The 19,048-nt window shown below is 45.2% G+C and overlaps 1 protein-coding gene across 3 annotated transcripts in view; it reads left to right on the plus strand.

Annotated features, from left to right (window-relative positions):
• The first annotated feature begins 10,584 nt into the window (after positions 1-10,584).
• LOC140737985 (torsin-4A-like) overlaps positions 10,585-19,048 on the plus strand; it is a 51,805-nt gene continuing 43,341 nt past the window's right edge. The window contains exons 1-2 of one of the 3 annotated variants that reach the window (XM_073064904.1): positions 10,585-10,674; positions 11,500-11,693. In XM_073064904.1, coding sequence (XP_072921005.1) covers positions 11,611-11,693 — 83 coding nt within the window. In that variant the 5' untranslated portion in view covers positions 10,585-10,674; positions 11,500-11,610. Of the gene's footprint in view, positions 10,675-11,499; positions 11,694-19,048 lie in introns of those variants that run through there. The other 2 variants (XM_073064914.1, XM_073064942.1) reach the window with 2 other exon arrangements.

The raw sequence follows: 19,048 nt of genomic DNA on the forward strand, positions 1-19,048 counted from the left end.
GAGAGAGTGTGTGTGGGTGAGAGAGTGTGTGGGTGGGTGAGAGAGAGAGTGTGTGTGGGTGAGAGAGAGTGTGTGTGGGTGAAAGAGAGAGAGAGTGTGTGTGGGTGAGAGAGAGAGTGTGTGTGGGTGAGAGAGAGAGAGAGTGTGTGTGGGTAAGAGAGAGAGAGAGTGTGTGGGTGAGAGAGAGAGTGTGTGGGTGAGAGAGAGAGTGTGTGTGGGTGAAAGAGAGAGAGAGTGTGTGTGGTGAGAGAGAGAGTGTGTGTGGGTGAGAGAGAGTGTGTGTGGGTGAGAGAGAGAGAGAGAGTGTGTGTGGGTGAGAGAGAGTGTGTGTGGGTGAGAGAGAGAGTGTGTGTGGGTGAGAGAGAGGGAGAGTGTGTGTGGGTGAGAGAGGGAGAGTGTGTGTGGGTGAGAGAGAGTGTGTGTGTGGGTGAGAGAGAGAGTGTGTGTGGGTGAGAGAGAGTGTGTGTGGGTGAAAGAGAGAGAGAGTGTGTGTGGGTGAGAGAGAGAGTGTGTGTGGGTGAAAGAGAGAGAGAGTGTGTGTGGGTGAGAGAGAGAGTGTGTGTGTGGGTGAGAGAGAGAGAGTGTGTGGGGGAGAGAGAGTGTGTGTGGGTGAGAGAGAGGGAGAGTGTGTGTGGGTGAGAGAGGGAGAGAGAGTGTGTGTGGGTGAGAGAGAGGGAGAGAGAGTGTGTGTGGGTGGGTGAGAGAGAGAGTGTGTGGGTGAGAGTGAGAGAGAGTGTGTGTGGGTGAGAGAGAGAGTGTGTGGGTGAAAGTGAGGGAGAGTGTGTGTGGGTGAGAGAGAGAGAGAGTGTGTGTGGGTGAGAGAGGGAGAGAGAGTGTGTGTGGGAGAGAGAGAGGGAGAGAGAGTGTGTGTGGGTGAGAGAGAGAGAGAGTGGGTGAGAGAGAGAGTGTGTGTGGGTGAGAGAGAGAGGGAGTGTGTGTGGGTGAGAGAGGGAGAGAGTGTGTGGGTGAGAGAGAGAGAGAGTGTGTGTGGGTGAGAGAGAGAGTGTGTGGGTGAGAGAGAGAGAGAGAGTGTGTGGGTGAGAGAGAGAGAGTGTGTGTGGGTGGGTGAGAGAGAGAGAGAGAGAGTGTGTGGGTGAGAGAGAGAGAGTGTGTGTGGGTGGGTGAGAGAGAGAGAGAGAGAGTTTGTAGGTGAGAGAGAGAGTGTGTGTGGGTGAGAGAGAGGGAGAGAGAGTGTGTGTGGGTGGGTGAGAGAGAGAGTGTGTGGGTGAGAGTGAGAGAGAGTGTGTGTGGGTGAGAGAGAGAGAGAGTGTGTGTGGGTGAGAGAGAGGGAGAGTGTGTGTGGGTGAGAGAGGGAGGGAGAGTGTGTGTGGGTGAGAGAGAGAGAGAGTGTGTGGGTGAGAGAGAGAGAGTGTGTGTGGGTGAGAGAGAGAGAGAGAGTGTGTGTGGGTGAGAGAGAGAGTGTGTGTGGGTGAAAGAGAGAGAGAGTGTGTGTGGGTGAGAGAGAGAGTGTGTGTGGGTGAGAGAGAGAGAGAGTGTGTGTGGGTGAGAGAGAGAGTGTGTGTGGGTGAGAGAGAGAGAGTGTGTGGGGGAGAGAGAGTGTGTGTGGGTGAGAGAGAGGGAGAGTGTGTGTGGGTGAGAGAGGGAGAGAGAGTGTGTGTGGGTGAGAGAGAGAGAGTGTGTGGGTGAAAGTGAGGGAGAGTGTGTGTGGGTGAGAGAGAGAGAGTGTGTGTGGGTGAGAGAGGGAGAGAGAGTGTGTGTGGGTGAGAGAGAGGAAGAGAGAGTGTGTGTGGGTGAGAGAGAGAGAGAGAGAGAGAGAGAGTGGGTGAGAGAGAGAGTGTGTGTGTGTGGGTGAGAGAGAGAGAGAGAGAGTGTGTGTGGGTGAGAGAGAGAGGGAGTGTGTGTGGGTGAGAGAGAGTGTGTATGTGTGGGTGAGAGAGAGAGAGAGTGTGTGTGGGTGAGAGAGAGAGTGAGTGTGTGGGTGAGAGAGAGAGAGAGTGTGTGTGTGGGTGAGAGAGAGAGTGTGTGTGGGTGAGAGAGAGGGAGAGAGAGTGTGTGTGGGTGGGTGAGAGAGAGAGTGTGTGGGTGAGAGAGAGAGAGAGAGTGTGTGTGGGTGGGTGAGAGAGAGAGAGAGAGAGTTTGTAGGTGAGAGAGAGAGAGTGTGTGTGGGTGAGAGGGAGAGAGAGTGTGTGTGGGTGAGAGAGAGTGTGTGTGGGTGAGAGAGAGGGAGCAAAAGGCTGTAAGACACTTACGCTTCCCTCTGACATTGTATAGATTGGCTCTGTGGCAGCCTGATAGTTACTATTTTGTTTCTTTCACCACTTCACTGACCATTCTGCTTTCTATTGTGTTATATTCTTTCTATGACTCTAATATACTCTGTTATAACCTGTTATGGCATGCCTTATGAAAACAGGTTGAGTGAACTCAGCCTTTGTTCCTTGAGGCGATGGAGGATGAGAGGTGATCTGATAAAGGTGTACAAGATAATGAGAGGCATTGATTGTGTGGATAGTCAGAGGCTTTTTCCACGACTGAAATTGCTAGCTCGAGAGGGCAGAGTTTTAAGGTGCTTGGAAGTAGGTACAGAGGAGATGTCAGGGGTAGGTTTTGTACGCAGAGAGTGGTGAGTGCGTGGAATGGGCTGCCAACGATGGTGGTGGAGGCAGAAATGACAGGGTTCTTTTAAGAGACTCCTGGATAGGTATATGGAGCTCAGAAAAAAAAGGGCTATGGGTAAGCCTAGGTAGTTCTAAGGTAAGGACATGTTCAGCACAACTTTGTGGGCTGAAGGGCCTGTATTGTGCTGTAGGTTTTCTACGTCTTTAACCTTCAAACTATGTGCAGAGGCTTGTTTGTTTGCTGATACTTTTTGCTGCTGAATCAGTAAAGAACAAAGAACAAATCTCAAAATATTTTGGATGAAGTGAGACAGTGTAAAGGAAAACAGACTGTCAGTGGTACAGTGAAAGAGAAGTGCGGGTCGACAGTAAGGATCGCAATGAGGTAGATTGTGAGGTTAAGAGCAGCCTAGGTGGTTGTTCAATAATCCTATAACCTGCTCTCAGGCTTTCATATTACAAGCCTGGATAATCTTCTAACCGGGGGGGGGGGGGGGGGGGGGGGGGGGGGGGGCGTTGGACTCGTCTCTCCAGCTCTTCCTTTAGACGGCATAGGCACAATAGGATGAATGGCCTCATTCTAACCCCATGGATCCCTATGATTTAATGGTAATAGATAACGTACAGAATAGCACAGAAACAGGCCCTTTGGTCCATCATATCTGTGCTGTACATCAGGTACCTGAAGGCAGAGCACAGGGTCAATGGCAGAATTCTTAGCAGTGTGGAGAAACAGAGGGATTCTGGGGCCCATGTCCATTGACGTTGCCACCCAGTCTGATCGGGTGATGGTGTGTTCACCTTCATTACCGGGGGATTAGTGCAAAGGCCGTGTGGTAACGTTGCAGCTCTATTAAACCTCAGTAAGACCACACTTGGAGTATTGTGTTCAGTTCTGGTCGCCTCATTACAGGAAGGATAGAGAAGATTTAGAGAGTGTGCGGAGGGCATTTACCGGGATGCTGCCTGGCTTAGAGCGAATGTCTTCTGAGGAAAGGTTGAGCAAGCTTGGGCTTTTTCCTTGGAGCAAAGTAACATGAGAGGTGACTTGCTGGAGTGTATAAGTACATAAGCTGCATAAATTAGGTGGACAGCCAGGACTTTTATCCCAGAGAAGAAATGGCTACTACAAGAGGGCATAGTTTTAAGATACGGTAATTTGAGGAAAGTATAGGGGGAGATGCCAGAGGTAGTTTTTTAAGATGGAGATATTAAGTGTCTGGAATGCACTGCCATGGATGGTGCTCAAAATGGTCATTTTGGGTTGAAACCCTTCAAACTTTAGAATATTGCCGGGACTTGAGAGCCAGAGTTACGGAGAGCTGGGGCTGGCTGGGACTTCACTGCTTGGAATGCGGGGGACTGAAGGAACACTCGATAGAGGTGTGTAAAATCACGAGGAGCATCGATAGGGTGAGCGTACAATCGTTTCCCCAGAGAAGGGGTATCAAAAAACGGAGAGTGAAGGTTTAAGGGGAGATGGGCAAGGTTTGAAAGGAACCTGAGGGGTAACCTCTTCATGCAGAGCATGGTCTGTATATGAAACAGGCTTCCAGAGGAAGTGTTGGAGTCAGGTATAATGACAATGTCACGGCTGTGATCAATCAGGACAGACAGGAGAGATGGACTAGTGAACCTTTATTGGTGGAACTGAGAAACAAGGTATGACTATGTTAATGGGATTATATTAAAAATCACCCAACAGTCTGCAGGATTTGGAGGAGCAAATTTGTAGAGAGATTGCAGACTGTTGCAAGAAACACAAGGTTATAATAGTAGGTGATTTTAACTTTCCAGATATTGGCTGGGACACCCTTACTGTAAAATTGCAGGATGGGAAACAGTACGTCAAAAGTTGTCAGGAAAATTTCCATAGACAATACGTAGACATCCCAACGAGAGACAGTGTGATACCAGATAATCCTGTTAGGGAATGAGACAGGACAGGTGATGGAAGTTTGTGTAGGGAAACACTTTGAATTTCATAATCATAGTGCCATTAGTTTCAAGGTCTGGTTATTGGATTGAGGCTCTAAATTCAAAAAAGGCCAATTTTCATAGTATCAGAACAGATTGGCAAATGTGTATTGGGACAGGCTGTTTTCTGGCAAAGGGGTGCTGGTGAGTGGACCTTAGCAAATAAAAAGTGAAATGTTGACAGTACAGAGGTTGTTTGTTCCTGTCAGAATAAAAGGCAAGGATAACAGGTTTAGGAAAACTTGGTTTTCAAGAGATATTGAGGCTCTGATTAAGAAAAATAAGGAGACGCATAGCAGGTATATGCAGGCAGGAACAAATGAGGTACTTGAGCAGTATAAGAAATTCAAGAGAATACTTATGAAAGAAATCAGGAGGATTGAAAGAAGGCATGAAGTTGCTCCAGCAGACGAGGTGAAGAAGAATACTAAGGGCCTCTACAGATATATTAAGAGGAAAAGGATTGCAAGGGACAAAATCGATCCTCTGGAAGGTCAGAATGGTAATCTATGCGTGGAGCCAAAAGAAATAGGGGAGATGGTAAATGGATATTTTTGCATCTGTATTTATTAGGGAGAGTGACACAGAGTTTACAGATGTGAGAAAGTGTGGCTGTGAGTACATGGGCCCGATACGGATTACAGAGGAGGAGGTGTTTGCTGTCTTGAGGCAAATTCGGGTGGATAAATCCCCAGGTGTAGAAAAGTGTAGAAAATGCAGAGGCCCTAGCAGAGATACTTAACACAGGTATCCTTAGCCACAGGTGCACAGTCAGAGGACTGGAGGAAAGCTAATGTGCGTTTTTTTTTTGTTTAAGTAAGGCTTTAAAAATAGCCAGGAAATTATAAGCCAGTGAACCAGACATCAATAGTGGGAATGTTATTGGAGGTATTCTAAGAGTATTTGGATGAATATGGAATGATTAGGGATAGTCAGCATGGCTTTGTATGTGGTAGCCAGTGTCTAACTAATCTTATAAACTTTTTCAAAGAAGTAACCAAGAAAGTTGCTGAAGACAAGGCAGTGATATTGTCTACATGGACTTTGACAAGGTACTAGATGGGAGATTGATCAGGAAGGTTCTGTCACTTGTCGTTCAAGATGAGGTAGTAAATTGGATTAGCATTGGCTTTGCGGGGGAAGCCAGACAATGGTAGTAGATGGTTGCCTCTTTGACCTTAGGCCTGAGGCTAGTGATGTGCTGCAGGGATCGGTGCTGGGTCTATTGTTGTTTGTCATCCGTATCAATGATCTGGATGATAATGTGGTGAACTAGATCAGCAAATTTGCTAGGTTGGAGGTGTAGTGGACGACCATCAGAGTCAGAATTTCATTTCATTCTTCAAGCTTTTTATTGATTTTCAAATAAAGAATATACAGATCAGAGGAAGAATTTAGCAAACAGATTATATAAAAGACATATAAACAGCAATAAAAAAAACAGAAAATATATAATGTCAGAATCAGATAGGTAAAATATTATGCTGTTATATATACAATGGTCAAAAAAAACTACAACTCCTCATAGCAATCATAAAAAAAAGACTGGAAATTTTATTTGACAAAGGGAAAAAAACCCACTAACTAACTAAGATGAAAGAAAAGAGAAAGAAAAAAGAAAGAAAAAGAAAGATTGTGCAGTCCACTTGAGGATAAAATTTAAAAATGAGGAGGAAAAAAAAATCTTTCCAGTCATCTCCAAACCTTCACGGATAAGGATTTTCCAAAAAGAGTAAAGAAAAATAAATAAATAAAAATAAATTAAATCATGTGAAAATATTGAATAAAGGGTTGCCAGACTTGTTCAAAATTAAAGGATGTATTAAATGTCTGGCTTCTAATTTTCTTCGAGCTTAGACATGACATAATGGAGGAGAGCCAATAAAAAGCAGTAGGTGGGTTAGATTCTTTCCAGTGTAGCAAAATAGCTCTCCTAGCCAATAAAGTTGAAAAGGCTATCACATGTTGACTGGAAGCAGACACTTGGCTTGCTTCCTCTGGAATAATCCCAAAAATTGCTGTAAGTGAATTAGGTTGAACATCCACATCTATAACTTTAGATAATATTCCAAACACATTCCCCCACATCAGAGCTTACAGCAGGATCTGGATAAGATGTTGGTGAGACCTAATTTGGAGTATTGTGTCCAGTTTTGGTAGCCTACCTGCAAGGAAGATGTAAATAAGACTGAAAGAGTGCAGAGAAAGTTTACATGGATGTTGCTGGGACTTGAGCACCTCAGTTATAAGGAAAGATTGAATTAGTTAGGACTTTATTCCCTGGAATGTAGGAGATTGAGGGAAGATTTGATAGAGGTATACAAAATTATGAGGGGTAAATGAAAGCAAGTTTTTTCCATTGAGGTTGGATGAGATAACTAGAGGTCATGGGTTAAGGATGAAAGGTGAAATGTTTAAGTGCAGCATGAGAGGTATCTTCATGCAGAGAATGGTGAGAATGTGGAATGAGCTGCTATCACAAATGGTGGGCATGGGTTTGATTTCAACAATTAAGAGAAATTGGTATAGATGCTGTACATGGATGGCAATGGGAGGGGTAATGGCAGAGATTATTGTACGGGTACAGGTCGATGGGGACTAGGCTAATTAATGGTTTGGCACAGGCTTGATGGGCTGAAGGGCCTATTTCTGTGACTATGGCTCTATGACTCCATAGCAACACTTAAAACACATTTGTGCAGGGACATAATATAGAGTGGGCAAAACTTGGTCAGAATGGATGAGTTGGGCCAAAGGGCCTGTTTCTGTGTGCAGTATCCTCTACAACTCTACCAGTGTGGGCCAGCGTAATGGGTGTGGGTGGGACGTGGCTATCAGTAGGACGCTGGCCACTCAGGACAGTGAGGTGAAAGCGTTCATAACCTTTCTTCTCGTACTTCTTCTCCAGGCTGGGTAACTGAAAGGAGTCAGCTGAGGGGCAGCTGAGAGGTTGATCAGAGGAACTGAGTGGTGACAACAAGGTGAAATTGCTAACACGTTTCCAGCTCCCAACCCTTGCGTAAGCTCCAGCTTCGCTCCGGGACTTCCCAAATCATTGATGACCCAACATCCTGACAGATGCTCGTTCATGACCCAAAGGCAAATGGCAGAAGGAGTTTAAGTCAGCTGCTTCCTACGGTACCCTTTGCTTCATCTGCACTGACAGGAAGGACCCAATATGGAAAGCTCAGACTGGTGGGCAGCAGATGGAGACCATTCTGCCCACAGGCTGCATGCTGGCTTCTAACAGAGGAAGCTTTTCAGAAAGATGCGCTGGCCGTGGAGAGGGTTCAGAGGGGGCTCGCAACAATGAACCCCAGAGTGAGGAGCATTTAATATCTCTGGGCCTGTACTCGCTGGGGAAATCTCATTGGATCCCTCTGAGTGCTGAAAGGCCTGGACAGAGTGGACATGAAGGGGATGTATCAGCTAGTAGGAGAATCTAGGATATGAGGGCACAGCCTCAGAATAGAAGGCTGTCCCTTCAAAACTGATGTGAGGAAGAAGTTGAAGTTCTTCAGCTAAATGGTGAGGAATCTGTGGAATTTGTTACCACCACAGAGGGTTTATTCAAGGCAGAGATGGGCAGGTTCTCCATTGGTAAGGGGTTTAAGGGATATGAGATGAAGGCAGCAGAATGAGTTGAGAGAAAGGATCAGCCATGATTGAAAATGGAGGAACAGACCTGATGGGCTGAATGGCTTAACTCTGCTCCTATATCTTATATTCTATAACAGTCTGCTGGGAGGGAGCCAGAGACATGTTAATGACCTTTCATCAGAACCAAGCATTCGTCACCTGCCACACAACACGAGACCAACCTGCCCATCATGTCTATACTAGCCTCCTGCAGAACAGTCCCCTAATCCCACCCACTGCTGCTGCATTGCTCTTGCCTATAATCCTGCAGATTGTTCACCCTTCCATGCCTGACCTGTTGGCCTCAGATGGAATGTGTGACACAGTGTTGCGGTAGGTAGTACCTCTACCTCATTGTGGGCGTTAGGGCCAGGTTCTGTCTTAAGCTCCAGCACTGCCAGTGTGGAGTTGGCATGTTCTCCCTGTGGCCGGCTAAATTTCGCCCAGGTGCTCCGGTGTCCTCCCACATCCCAAAAACATACGGGCCAGTAGGTTAGTTGGATGCTGTAAATTGCCTCTGGTGTGTGTCTGTGAGGGGAAGAATCTGAGGGGGAGTTGGGGTGGAGAGTACTTGGAGAGTTACAGGTAAATAAGGAGAAGGGAATTGGATTGATGGGCTACCATCAACTTGATAGACCCAATGGCCTCTCTTTGTGTCATGGTTAGTTTTAACTCTGATGACAGGTTATCATGGCTTAGCACAGCAGCTGCTCTGCCCAAGGATGTAAGGAGCTGCAGAGAGTTGTGGACACAGCTCAGCACATCACAGGAAATAGCCTCCACTCTATGGAGACGTCTAAACTTCCAGCTTCCTCAGTGAGGGACCCCACCCACCCTGGATGTTCTCTCTTCTTCACCCTCCCATCAGGCAGAAGATACAAAGGCCTGAGAAATAGTACCAAGTTCAAGGACCCCTTCTACAATGCTGTTATAAGAATATTCAATAGATCCCCAGTACAACAGGTTGGACTCTTGGCCTCAGAACTAGCTCATAATGATTTTGCCTCTTATCGCTTACCTGCTCTGTACTTCCTCTGTAGCTGTTACACTCTTTTCTGCATTGCTGTTGTTGTGCCCTTTTCTGTCTCAATGCACTGTGCAAAGAATTGTTCCCTATGAATGGTAAGCAAGATGCAGCCCCGAGAGCCCTGACTGAATTCTGTGAGTTGTAATGCGATACTGTTAAGTTGGATGCCAGGGTTTTTGAAGGCAACTAACTTCAAGATTCTGAAGCAGTCTTGTGAAATCAGCAGTGGGGGTTGACTGCGAAACCCTGGTGCCCCTTCCCTGGTGTGGGTTCACCCCCAGCTGCTCCGGTTTCCTCCCACAGTCCACAGACGTACTGGCTGGTGGGTTAATTAGTCATTGTAAGTCGTCCCTTGATTAGGCTAGGATTAAACTGGGGGTTGCTGGGCAGCACGACTGAAGAGCAAACTGTAGCTTGCTCCACCTCTCTACGCATGTGATGAACCCAAAGGAACGGCAGAGACCGATACAGTTTGCTACCAGCAGCATCGCAGGAGTTGCCAATCAGCGTTGAACTTAACATAAGACTGACTTAGGGGCTGCAGCTCTGGATATTTCTCTCAGGATGTCCTCCCGAAGCCTTCCCCATGAGTGGGTCCAGCCGCTAGGTAGTGGAGGTTTGAGATCAGAGTTTTTCTTCTTCTAGGTGAGGTGCCGACCACGGCTGGCGAGCCCCATCTGCCTGAAGCGACTGATTTTAAGGTGCCGGCAACCTGCCTTTGCCACTTCTCGTGTCAGGAGAAACGGTCTCACCGGGTAGCTAAGCCACACGTGAAGGCTAGAAGCTGGACTTGGTTGACAAAAGCTATCTGAGGCGCACACCATTAAATTAGAACTAGAATTGGAATTTTATTTCTTACATCCATCTCACAGTATGAGGGAGTAAAAATCGTTATCTTGCATTTCCGTCGCTTTGTTCAAGCAATAAAGAGGGGAAATGTGGGAGGATATTGCCCAAGCACTAAGCTTGTATAATTGTTTTGTGTAGATGTACGTACAGTCAGATCAAGTTTGGGAGCATTTACTAGATAGTGGGAGCTTGTCCCCATTGCCACCCCAGCTCTAACACCCTTAAGTAACCATTTATAAGAATAGAGCTTAGAGGTTAAAATATGGATGTGGAATAAAATGTGCATAAATACATAAGCACCAGCTCATATTTACAATGTAAACAGCACTGTGAAAAGTGTTTTAAAGTGTTTACAGTGCAGTGACCGAGGTAGTAGATGGGGAGGGTGGGGTGGCTAACTAGAGTAGTTGATTAGACTTCAGGGAACAATTATCAACATTCTGGGTCAAAACATAGAATGCAGAGAACAACCTCTCACCCCGCCCCAACGATGCAGCTCAACCACAGCGAGCTCCTCCTACAGAGGAGTAGTCCCAGAAGGAAACGCAGTGTTAGCATTCATCCTGAGAGGACTGCAAGGACATAGTGCTGCAGCTTTATAAGGTATTTATCAACGCATATTTGAAATACTGCATGTGGTTTTGTGCCCCATATCTAAGAAAGGATGTGTTGGCATTGGAGGGGATCCTGAGAAAGCTTGCAATAGTGATTCTGGGAAGGAAAGGGTTAACACATGAGGAGCATCCAATTTCATTGAAAATAGAAGTCATAGGAAAGGACCCGGGTGCATGCCAAACTACTTAAACTGCCTACTACCATTGAAAACCTACCAACTATTGAAATGCTTGGATAGAGTGGATGTGGAGAAGATGCTTCCAATAGTGTGTGGGTCTAGGATCAGAGGGCACATCCTCGGTACAGAAAGATGTCCCTTTAGAACAGAGATGAGGAGGAATTTCTTTAGCCAGAGGGCAGTGAGTCTTTGGAATTCATTGCCACAGATAGCAATGGGTAAATTTAAAGTGGAGTTAAATATATTAGTAAGCGCATAAAAGGTTATAGGAAGAAGGCAGGAGAATGGAGTTGAGGGAACATAAAACAGCCATGATTGAATAACAGAGCAGACTCGATGGGCTGAATAGCCTAACTCTGCTGCTCCTATGTCTTGTAGTCTAATGGTCTCTTGAGTCTTCAGGAAAACAATACCCCATAACAGAGGTAGATTCCCCACTAGAGGATAGGATTGAGGGTAAGCGGTGAGGAGAGAGGGGAGAGGTGTAAGAAGTTTAGGAGGGATCGAAAAGGTATCTTTCTCACCCAGAGCGCGATTTGTCCCTGGAATACAGTGCTGGGGGAGTGATGGGAACACAGTGGTTGACAGCTCTTTGGAAGTGTCCAATTTTCTCAGAAGCTTGTTTTCCATTAAAGTGCAGGAATCAGCCTCGGGACAGGGTGTGAACACAATCTGCTGACTCTCCGGGCCAGGATCTCCCAACTACTACACCCTATTATGACTACAGCTCGATTCTAACCTGCAGGATGGAAAGCAGAACAGCAGAAACAAGGCGGGAGCGAAATGTTGTGAGGACCCCACTCCGTGAGTCTGCCCAGGAGGTTACAAGGTCAGAGAAAGAAGTAACTTCCAAGTAAAAATTTAGAATTTCAATCAGGAGGCTGGCAATGAATACACCTAACTTCCCACAGCTCAGATGTCCCCTAGGTGAACTGGCTGCTATGTCTCCCACAGTAGAACAGTGGCCACAATTCAAAAACAAAGTCAAAGAGATGTACTATCAAAGTACACACATGTATATGGGTGGCAAGATAGCATAATGGTTAGCAGACTGCTTTACAGTACAGGTGATCCGGGTTCAATTCCCCTTGCTGCCTTTCTTGCAAGCATTTACAGGAAAATAAAAAAATACAATAAAATGCATGAAAAACTATACAGAAGCAGAGACAGGCAACCAACCGTACAATGTGCAGACGAAAATAATACTGAGAGCATGAATCGTAAAGAGTCTTTGAAAGTGAGTCTGTAGGTCATAAAATTAGTTCGGAGTTGAGGTTGTTAAAGTGACCACGGTTTTGTTTATTGTGGGGGCTACTTTAAAATGCCTGGGTGAGGCTGGACTATGAGAGAGAGAGAGGGAGGGGAGGGAGAGAGGAGAGCGAGAGAGAGAAAGTAAGTGTTTTGGACTGCAAGCTGCTGACAGGACTGTCACTTAACCACTTGTGCTAGGGTATATAGGGGGAGGGGGAGGGAGAGAGGAGAGAGAGAGAGAAAGTAAGTGTATTGGACTGCAAGCTGCTGACAGGACTGTCACTTAACCACTTGTGCTAGGGTATATAGGGGGAGGGGAGGGAGAGAGGAGAGAGAGAGAGAGAAAGTAAGTGTTTTGGACTGCAAGCTGCTGACAGGACTGTCACTTAACCACTTGTGCTAGGGTATATAGGGGGAGGGGGAGAGGAGGGGGAGGGAGAGAGGAGAGAGAGAGAGAAAGTAAGTGTATTGGACTGCAAGCTGCTGACAGGACTGTCACTTAACCACTTGTGCTAGGGTATATAGGGGGAGGGGAGGGAGAGAGGAGAGAGAGAGAGAGAGAGAAAGTAAGTGTTTTGGACTGCAAGCTGCTGACAGGACTGTCACTTAACCACTTGTGCTAGGGTATATTCTGTGACTGTCACCTTGTGATATTTCTATGTGGATTTCCGGGCAACTGGACGGATAAGATCTTTGGCGACTGTTACTTCGTTTTCCCAGCATAGAACCTGTGGAATTCTTGCTCCTCTCTACATTTTAACGTGGATTTATCAGTCCCTCCCTCACTTATTCCATGGATTACTGGACCTTTCTAGTTTGCCATCTTAAGACTTTAAGAACTGTTCCTAAGCCTGACAGTTTGGGAGTCACACACAAACATAACACTGATAACTTCTGTTTATTTTGTTTAATTTTCTATACTTTTGAGTAGATACTAATAAATATAGTAGTTTAACATTAAAACCTGACTCAATTTGTGATCTATTGCTGTTGGTACATAACATAAATAGGGGGTTTGTCTGCGATTTTGAACAAATTGAAGCTTATTGATTAATCGATTATCGATTTCATTGATTACTTCCCTTTTGATTGACTTGGGTGTGGAAACCAGCAGCAATGGATATTAATAAATTCTTGGCATTGCCAACCTCTGAGGAATTACAGAAAGCCAAAAAGATAGAGTTGAGGATCATTGCTGATAAGTTAAAACTTCTTAAGGTAAAGCCGGCTATGAAGAAGGCAGAGATTCAGAGCAGAATAGTTCAGCACTATATATCTACGGCTGTGTTTGAAGCCGAGGTGTTAGAGCTGTTTCCTGAAAGTAAACGAAGTGACCCTGACCTCCAGTACAAGCTGGAACAACTGAAGTTAGAGAAATGTAAACTAGAAGCTGAGGAGAGAGAAAAACAAAGGCAGTTTGAAGCTGAGGAAAAATAAAAACAAAGGCTGATAGAAGCAGAGGAAAGAGAAAAAGAAAGGTGGTTGGGGCTAGAGAAACTGAAGTACTGGTTCTAGTGACAGGTTTGATGCCAGTCAGGAAGCTAGATTGGTTCCTCCATTTGATGAGACTGAGGTTGATAAATACTCTCAGCATTTTGAGGAAGTTGCTCAGATCCTACGGTGGCTAAGAGACTGCTGGCCTCTCATGTTGCAGAGTGTAATTAAAGGCAAAGCTCAGCAGGTTTATTCTGCCCTATCAGTTGAAGATGCAGCTGAGTATGGGGCAATAAAACAGGCTGTGCTTAAAGCCTGCACAGTTGGTTCCAGAGTCCTATAGGCAAAGGCTTAGGAATTTGAGAATATCTGTGAGCCAGACTCACGTGGAATTTGCTTATCAGAAGTCTGTGTGTTTTGAACGTTGGTGCACATCTCAAAATGTGAACGATGATTATGACAAATTGAATGAGTTGACTCTAATTGAACAGTTTAAAAGGTGCGTCCAAATGATATAAAGACATATTTAGATGAAAAGGATGCTGCAACTTTACAAGAATCTGCTAAGTTAGCAGATGAGTCTGCTCTAACCCACAAGTCTAAGTTTGCCCCAAGTAAGACCTTCCAAAAGGATAGCATGGGTAATCAGGGTAAACCAGAAATCAGATCTGGGACTAGTGACAAAGGTAAGGATGAAGGGAAGCGATTAAAGGAGAAATATTCTGGTCTTACTTGTCACTATTGCAAGAAACCTGGACATGTTATGGCTAATTATTTCCTCCTGAGGAAGAAGAAGGAAAAGGAGGTAGTTCCAGATGGTTGTTTTCAGCGCTTTGAAACGCCTGTGAACCCACAGGGTTCTGGACATTCCAATGAAGCTCTGCCAAAGGCTGAAACGCCTGACCCGGTTAGGAAAGAATTTATTCCCTTCGTGTCAAGAGGGATATGTTTCAGTGAATGAAGGGTCACCCCAGTGCCAGTGATGATTCTTCGAGATACTGGGGCTTCTCAGTCACTCTTGTTGGACAATATTTTGGAGTTTAGTGATGAGACTGCCACTGGTGAGGTAAATCTTATTTAAGGCATTGGGGGCAACATTGTTTTTGTATCTCTGAACAAGTTAATTTTGAAGTCAGTTAGTATCAGGACCGGTTAAGATCAGACTATGGACCAGTTTACTGGTGAAAGCTGTTTCTATGTTGTTAGGGAATGACCTAGCAGGTGGAAAATTTGTCCCTGCAGTGCAGCTGATGACTAAGCCAATCACTGATGACCCAAAGATGGACTATAATGTTTATCCATCCTGCGCAGTAACTCGAGCAATGGCTAAGAAGCTTGCCTATGCAGATGGTCCTGTGCAGAATGGTTCTGCCCAAATTTGGGTACCCATGATAGCCCAAATCAGGACTCGGGTTTTGATGACCTGTCAGTGACTTTCCTTCCTGCATTGTTGGACCATCCTTGTATTCGGTCTGACTATAAAGATTTGTCTCTGTCCAGGAAGGAGTTTATAACAGAACAGACCAGAGATCCTGAGATTGCAGCCTTGAGAGATTGAGCTCTCACAAGTGATGAGATTGAGAACGTGCCAGTAGGGTATTATTTCAAGGGTGGAGTGTTAATGAGGAAGTGGAGACCACCTGATATTCCTGCAAGTGAGGAATGGGAAATTGTTCACCAAGTTGTAGTTCCTAAAGTCTATAGGAATGAGATTTTAACCTTAGCTCATAGTATGCCCTTAGGTGGTCACCTGGGTGTGAATAAAACTGTGGACAAGGTTTTGAAACAATTCTTCTGGCCTGGTTTGAGGAAAGATGTTGTGACATTTTGCCAGACTTGTCACACTTCTCCGGTTGTGAGTAAACCTAATCAAGTCACCCCAGTGGCCCCATTGCAGCCTAGTCCTACATTTGGCGAACCTTTTTCTAAAGTTATTATGGATTGTGTCAGCCCATTGCCAAAGACTGGAGCTGGCCATCAGTATTTACTAACCATCTGTGTACAGCATCTAGATTTACAGAAGCAATACCTCTCAAGGATATCAACTGTGCCGAAGGCCCTCATAAAATTTTTTACACTATTTGGTTTGCCTAAAGAAATCCAATTGGATCAAGGAAGTAATTTTATGTCAGGATTATTTCAGCAGGTAGTTTACGAACTGGGAGCCAAAGAGATTATGTTTTTCTGTGTACCATCCAGAATCCCAAGGTGCCTTAGAAAGATTCCACTCTACCCTCAAAACCATGATTAGCACATTTTGTATTGAAAATGAGAAAGATTTGGGTGACCGAGTTCACTTGCTTTTATTTGCAGTAAGGGAGTCTGCAAGAGTCCCTTAGATTTAGCCCCTTTGAGCTTGTGTTTGTGATGCACCATCAATAACTCACGCTGAGACTTAGGAAGTGAGATATCGGCTTTTATTGACTGGAAGAATAAACATCACTACATCCTGGGGAAAATGAGGGAGAGCAGCAGCCCACAGTCGCCTTTATACAGGGGTCTGTGGGAGGAGCCACAGGAGCAGTCAGACAGGTATATCTAGTTCACCACAGTTTGGACACTAGGTCCGAGGTCCTTTGGCATTGTTAAGAGAGCAGTGGATTAACAATGACCTACATATAAATTTGTTGGACTATGTTTTAAAATTCAAAGATAGATTGAAAAGGGCTTGCAACCTGGCAAGGGAAAATTTAAAATCTGCTCAGACCAGAGAAAAATGAAAATTTTTGAAAAAATGAAAAAAATGGTCCTGACGAAGGGTCTCGGCCTGAAACGTTGACTGCTCATTTCAACAGATGCTGCTCAACCTGCTGAGTTCATCCAGTTTTTGTACATGTAGGGAAAAATGAAAACCTGGTATGATAAGAAAGCAAAAATTAGATCTTTCAAGCCAGGAGATAAGGTCAATGATGCAGATTATGTAGTCAAAACACCAGATAGACGTTAGAGTATCCTGTGGCAACCACTTTTGTTAACCCTTACCTGGTGTCAGGTAACCACTTGTGCTAGGGTATATTCCATGACTTTCATCTTGTGATATTTCTACGTGAATATCGGGACAACACGACGGATAAGATCTTCAGTGACTGTTACTTCATTTTTCCCAGCGTAGTGCCTGTGGAATTCTTCGTGATCGCCTCCTCTCTGCATTTTAACGTGGATTTCCCCGTCCCTCCCTTCACTTGTTCCATGGATTACTGGACCTTTCTAGTTTGCCATCCTAAGACTTTAAGAACTTTTCCTAAGCCTGACAGTTTGGGAGCCACACACAAACATAACACTGATAACTTCTGTTTATTTCATTTAATTTTCTATATTTTTGAGTAGATACTAATAAATATAGTAGTTTTAACATTAAAATCATTAAAACATCAATTTGTGATCTATTGCTGCTGGTACGTAACAAGGTGAATGAAGTTATCCACACGGGTTCAAGAGCCTGTTGCTTGTAGTGTAATAACTCTCCCTGACTTGGTGGTGTGGGAGCTAAGGTTCCATTCCTTAGCCTGATGGTAGTAGCAAGAAGTGGGCATGGGCTGGATGGTGAGTGTCCTTGATGATGGATATTGCGTCGTTGTGATAGTGCTCCTTAGGAACATGCTCATTGATGGGGAGGGTCCTGTGGCTCTGACATCAATTGCTATAAAGTGCACACATCAACCATAGCCTACCGGTCAACCTCAATGCTTTGCAATTCGCCTATCGGAGCAACAGGTCAACGGCAGATGACATCTCTCCGGCACTACATTCCTCCTTGGAACACCTGGAGAATAAAGACGCATATGTAAGGCTCCTTTTCATTGACTACAGCTCTGCCTTTAATACCATCATTCCAAATAAACTGATTCCTAACCTCCGGAACCTGGGTCTTAGCACTCAGATCTGCAGCTGGATCTTCAACTTCCTCACAGACAGGACCCAGGCTGTAAAGATAGGGGACAAGCTCTCCTCTACAATCACTCTGAGCACCGGTGCCCCACGAGGCTGTGTACTCAGCCCCCTGCTGTACTCACTGTACACCCATGATTGTGTAGCCAAGTTTCCATCAAACTCAATATATAAGTTTGCTGATGACACCACAATTGTAGGCCATATCTCGGGTAATGACGAGTTTGACTGCAGGAAGGAAATTAAGAACTTGGTGGCGAAGACAATAACCTATCCCCAACGTTAGCAAGACAAAGGAATTGGTTGTTGACTTCAGAAGGAGTAGCGGACCGCATGACCCCATCTACATCGGTGGTGCGCAGGTGGAACAGGTCAAAAGCTTTAAGTTCCTCGGGGTCAATATCACAAATGACCTGACTTGGTCTAACCAAGCAGAGTCCACTGCCAAGAAGGCCCACCAGCACTTTTACTTCCTGAGAAAGCTTAAGAAATTTGGCCTGTCCCCTAAAACCCTCACTGATTTTTATAGATGCACCGTAGAAAGCATTCTTCTAGGGTGCATCACAACCTGGTATGGAAGTTGTCCTGTCCAAGACCAGAAGAAGCTGCAGAAGATCGTGAACACAGCCCAGCACATCACACAAACCAATCTTCCATCCTTGGACTCACTTTACACTCCACGCTGTTGGAGCAGTACTGCCAGGATAATCAAGGACACGACCCACTCAGCCAACACACTTCCTGTCCCTCTTCCCTCCGGGACAAGGTTCAGGAACTTGAAAACTCATATGGCCAGATTTGGGAACAGCTTCTTTCCAACTTTGATAAGACTGCTGAACAGATCCTGACCCGGATCTGGGCCGTACCTTCCAAATATCCGGACCTGTCTCTCGGTTTTTTTTGCACTACCTTACATTCTCTTTTCTATTTTTTATTTATGATTTATAATTTAAATTTTTATTACATTGACTATTGATTTGTACTCCAGGGAGCGTGAAGTGCAGAATCAAATATCACTGTGATGATTGTACGCTCTAGTATCAATTGTTTGGCGACAATAAAGTAAAAAGTAAAATAAAAGGCTTTGTTTGTGATGGGCTGGGCTGTACCCATCACTTTCTCTCGGCTCACCAGACAGCTTCCTGACTGTGAGCTAATACACAAAATGCTGGAGGAACTCAGCAGGTCAGGCAGTATCTATGGAAAAGAGTAAGCAGCCGATGTTTAGGGTGATATCAGCACGATTGGCCTAGGATAGACTATTGACGATGTCCACACCTTTCAACTCAATCTCAACATGATTGTTGTGGACAGGAATATGGGTACCATCCCCCCCCCCACCACCACCACACACACACACACACACACACACACACACACACACACACACACACACACACACACACACACACACACACACACACACACACACACACACACACACACACACACACACACACACACACACACACACTTTCTGAAGTCAATACCGAGCTATTTTAATTTTTTTGTCATTCAGGGAAACATTTCTGTCATGACAGAGTGGTGGGCTCCTGGAATGCCCTGCCAGGGGTGGTGCTGGAGCCAGATACAACAGTGCCACTTAAGAAG

This window comes from Hemitrygon akajei, chromosome 2 (genome assembly GCF_048418815.1).
Source record: "Hemitrygon akajei chromosome 2, sHemAka1.3, whole genome shotgun sequence".
Taxonomy (NCBI): Eukaryota; Metazoa; Chordata; class Chondrichthyes; order Myliobatiformes; family Dasyatidae; genus Hemitrygon; species Hemitrygon akajei.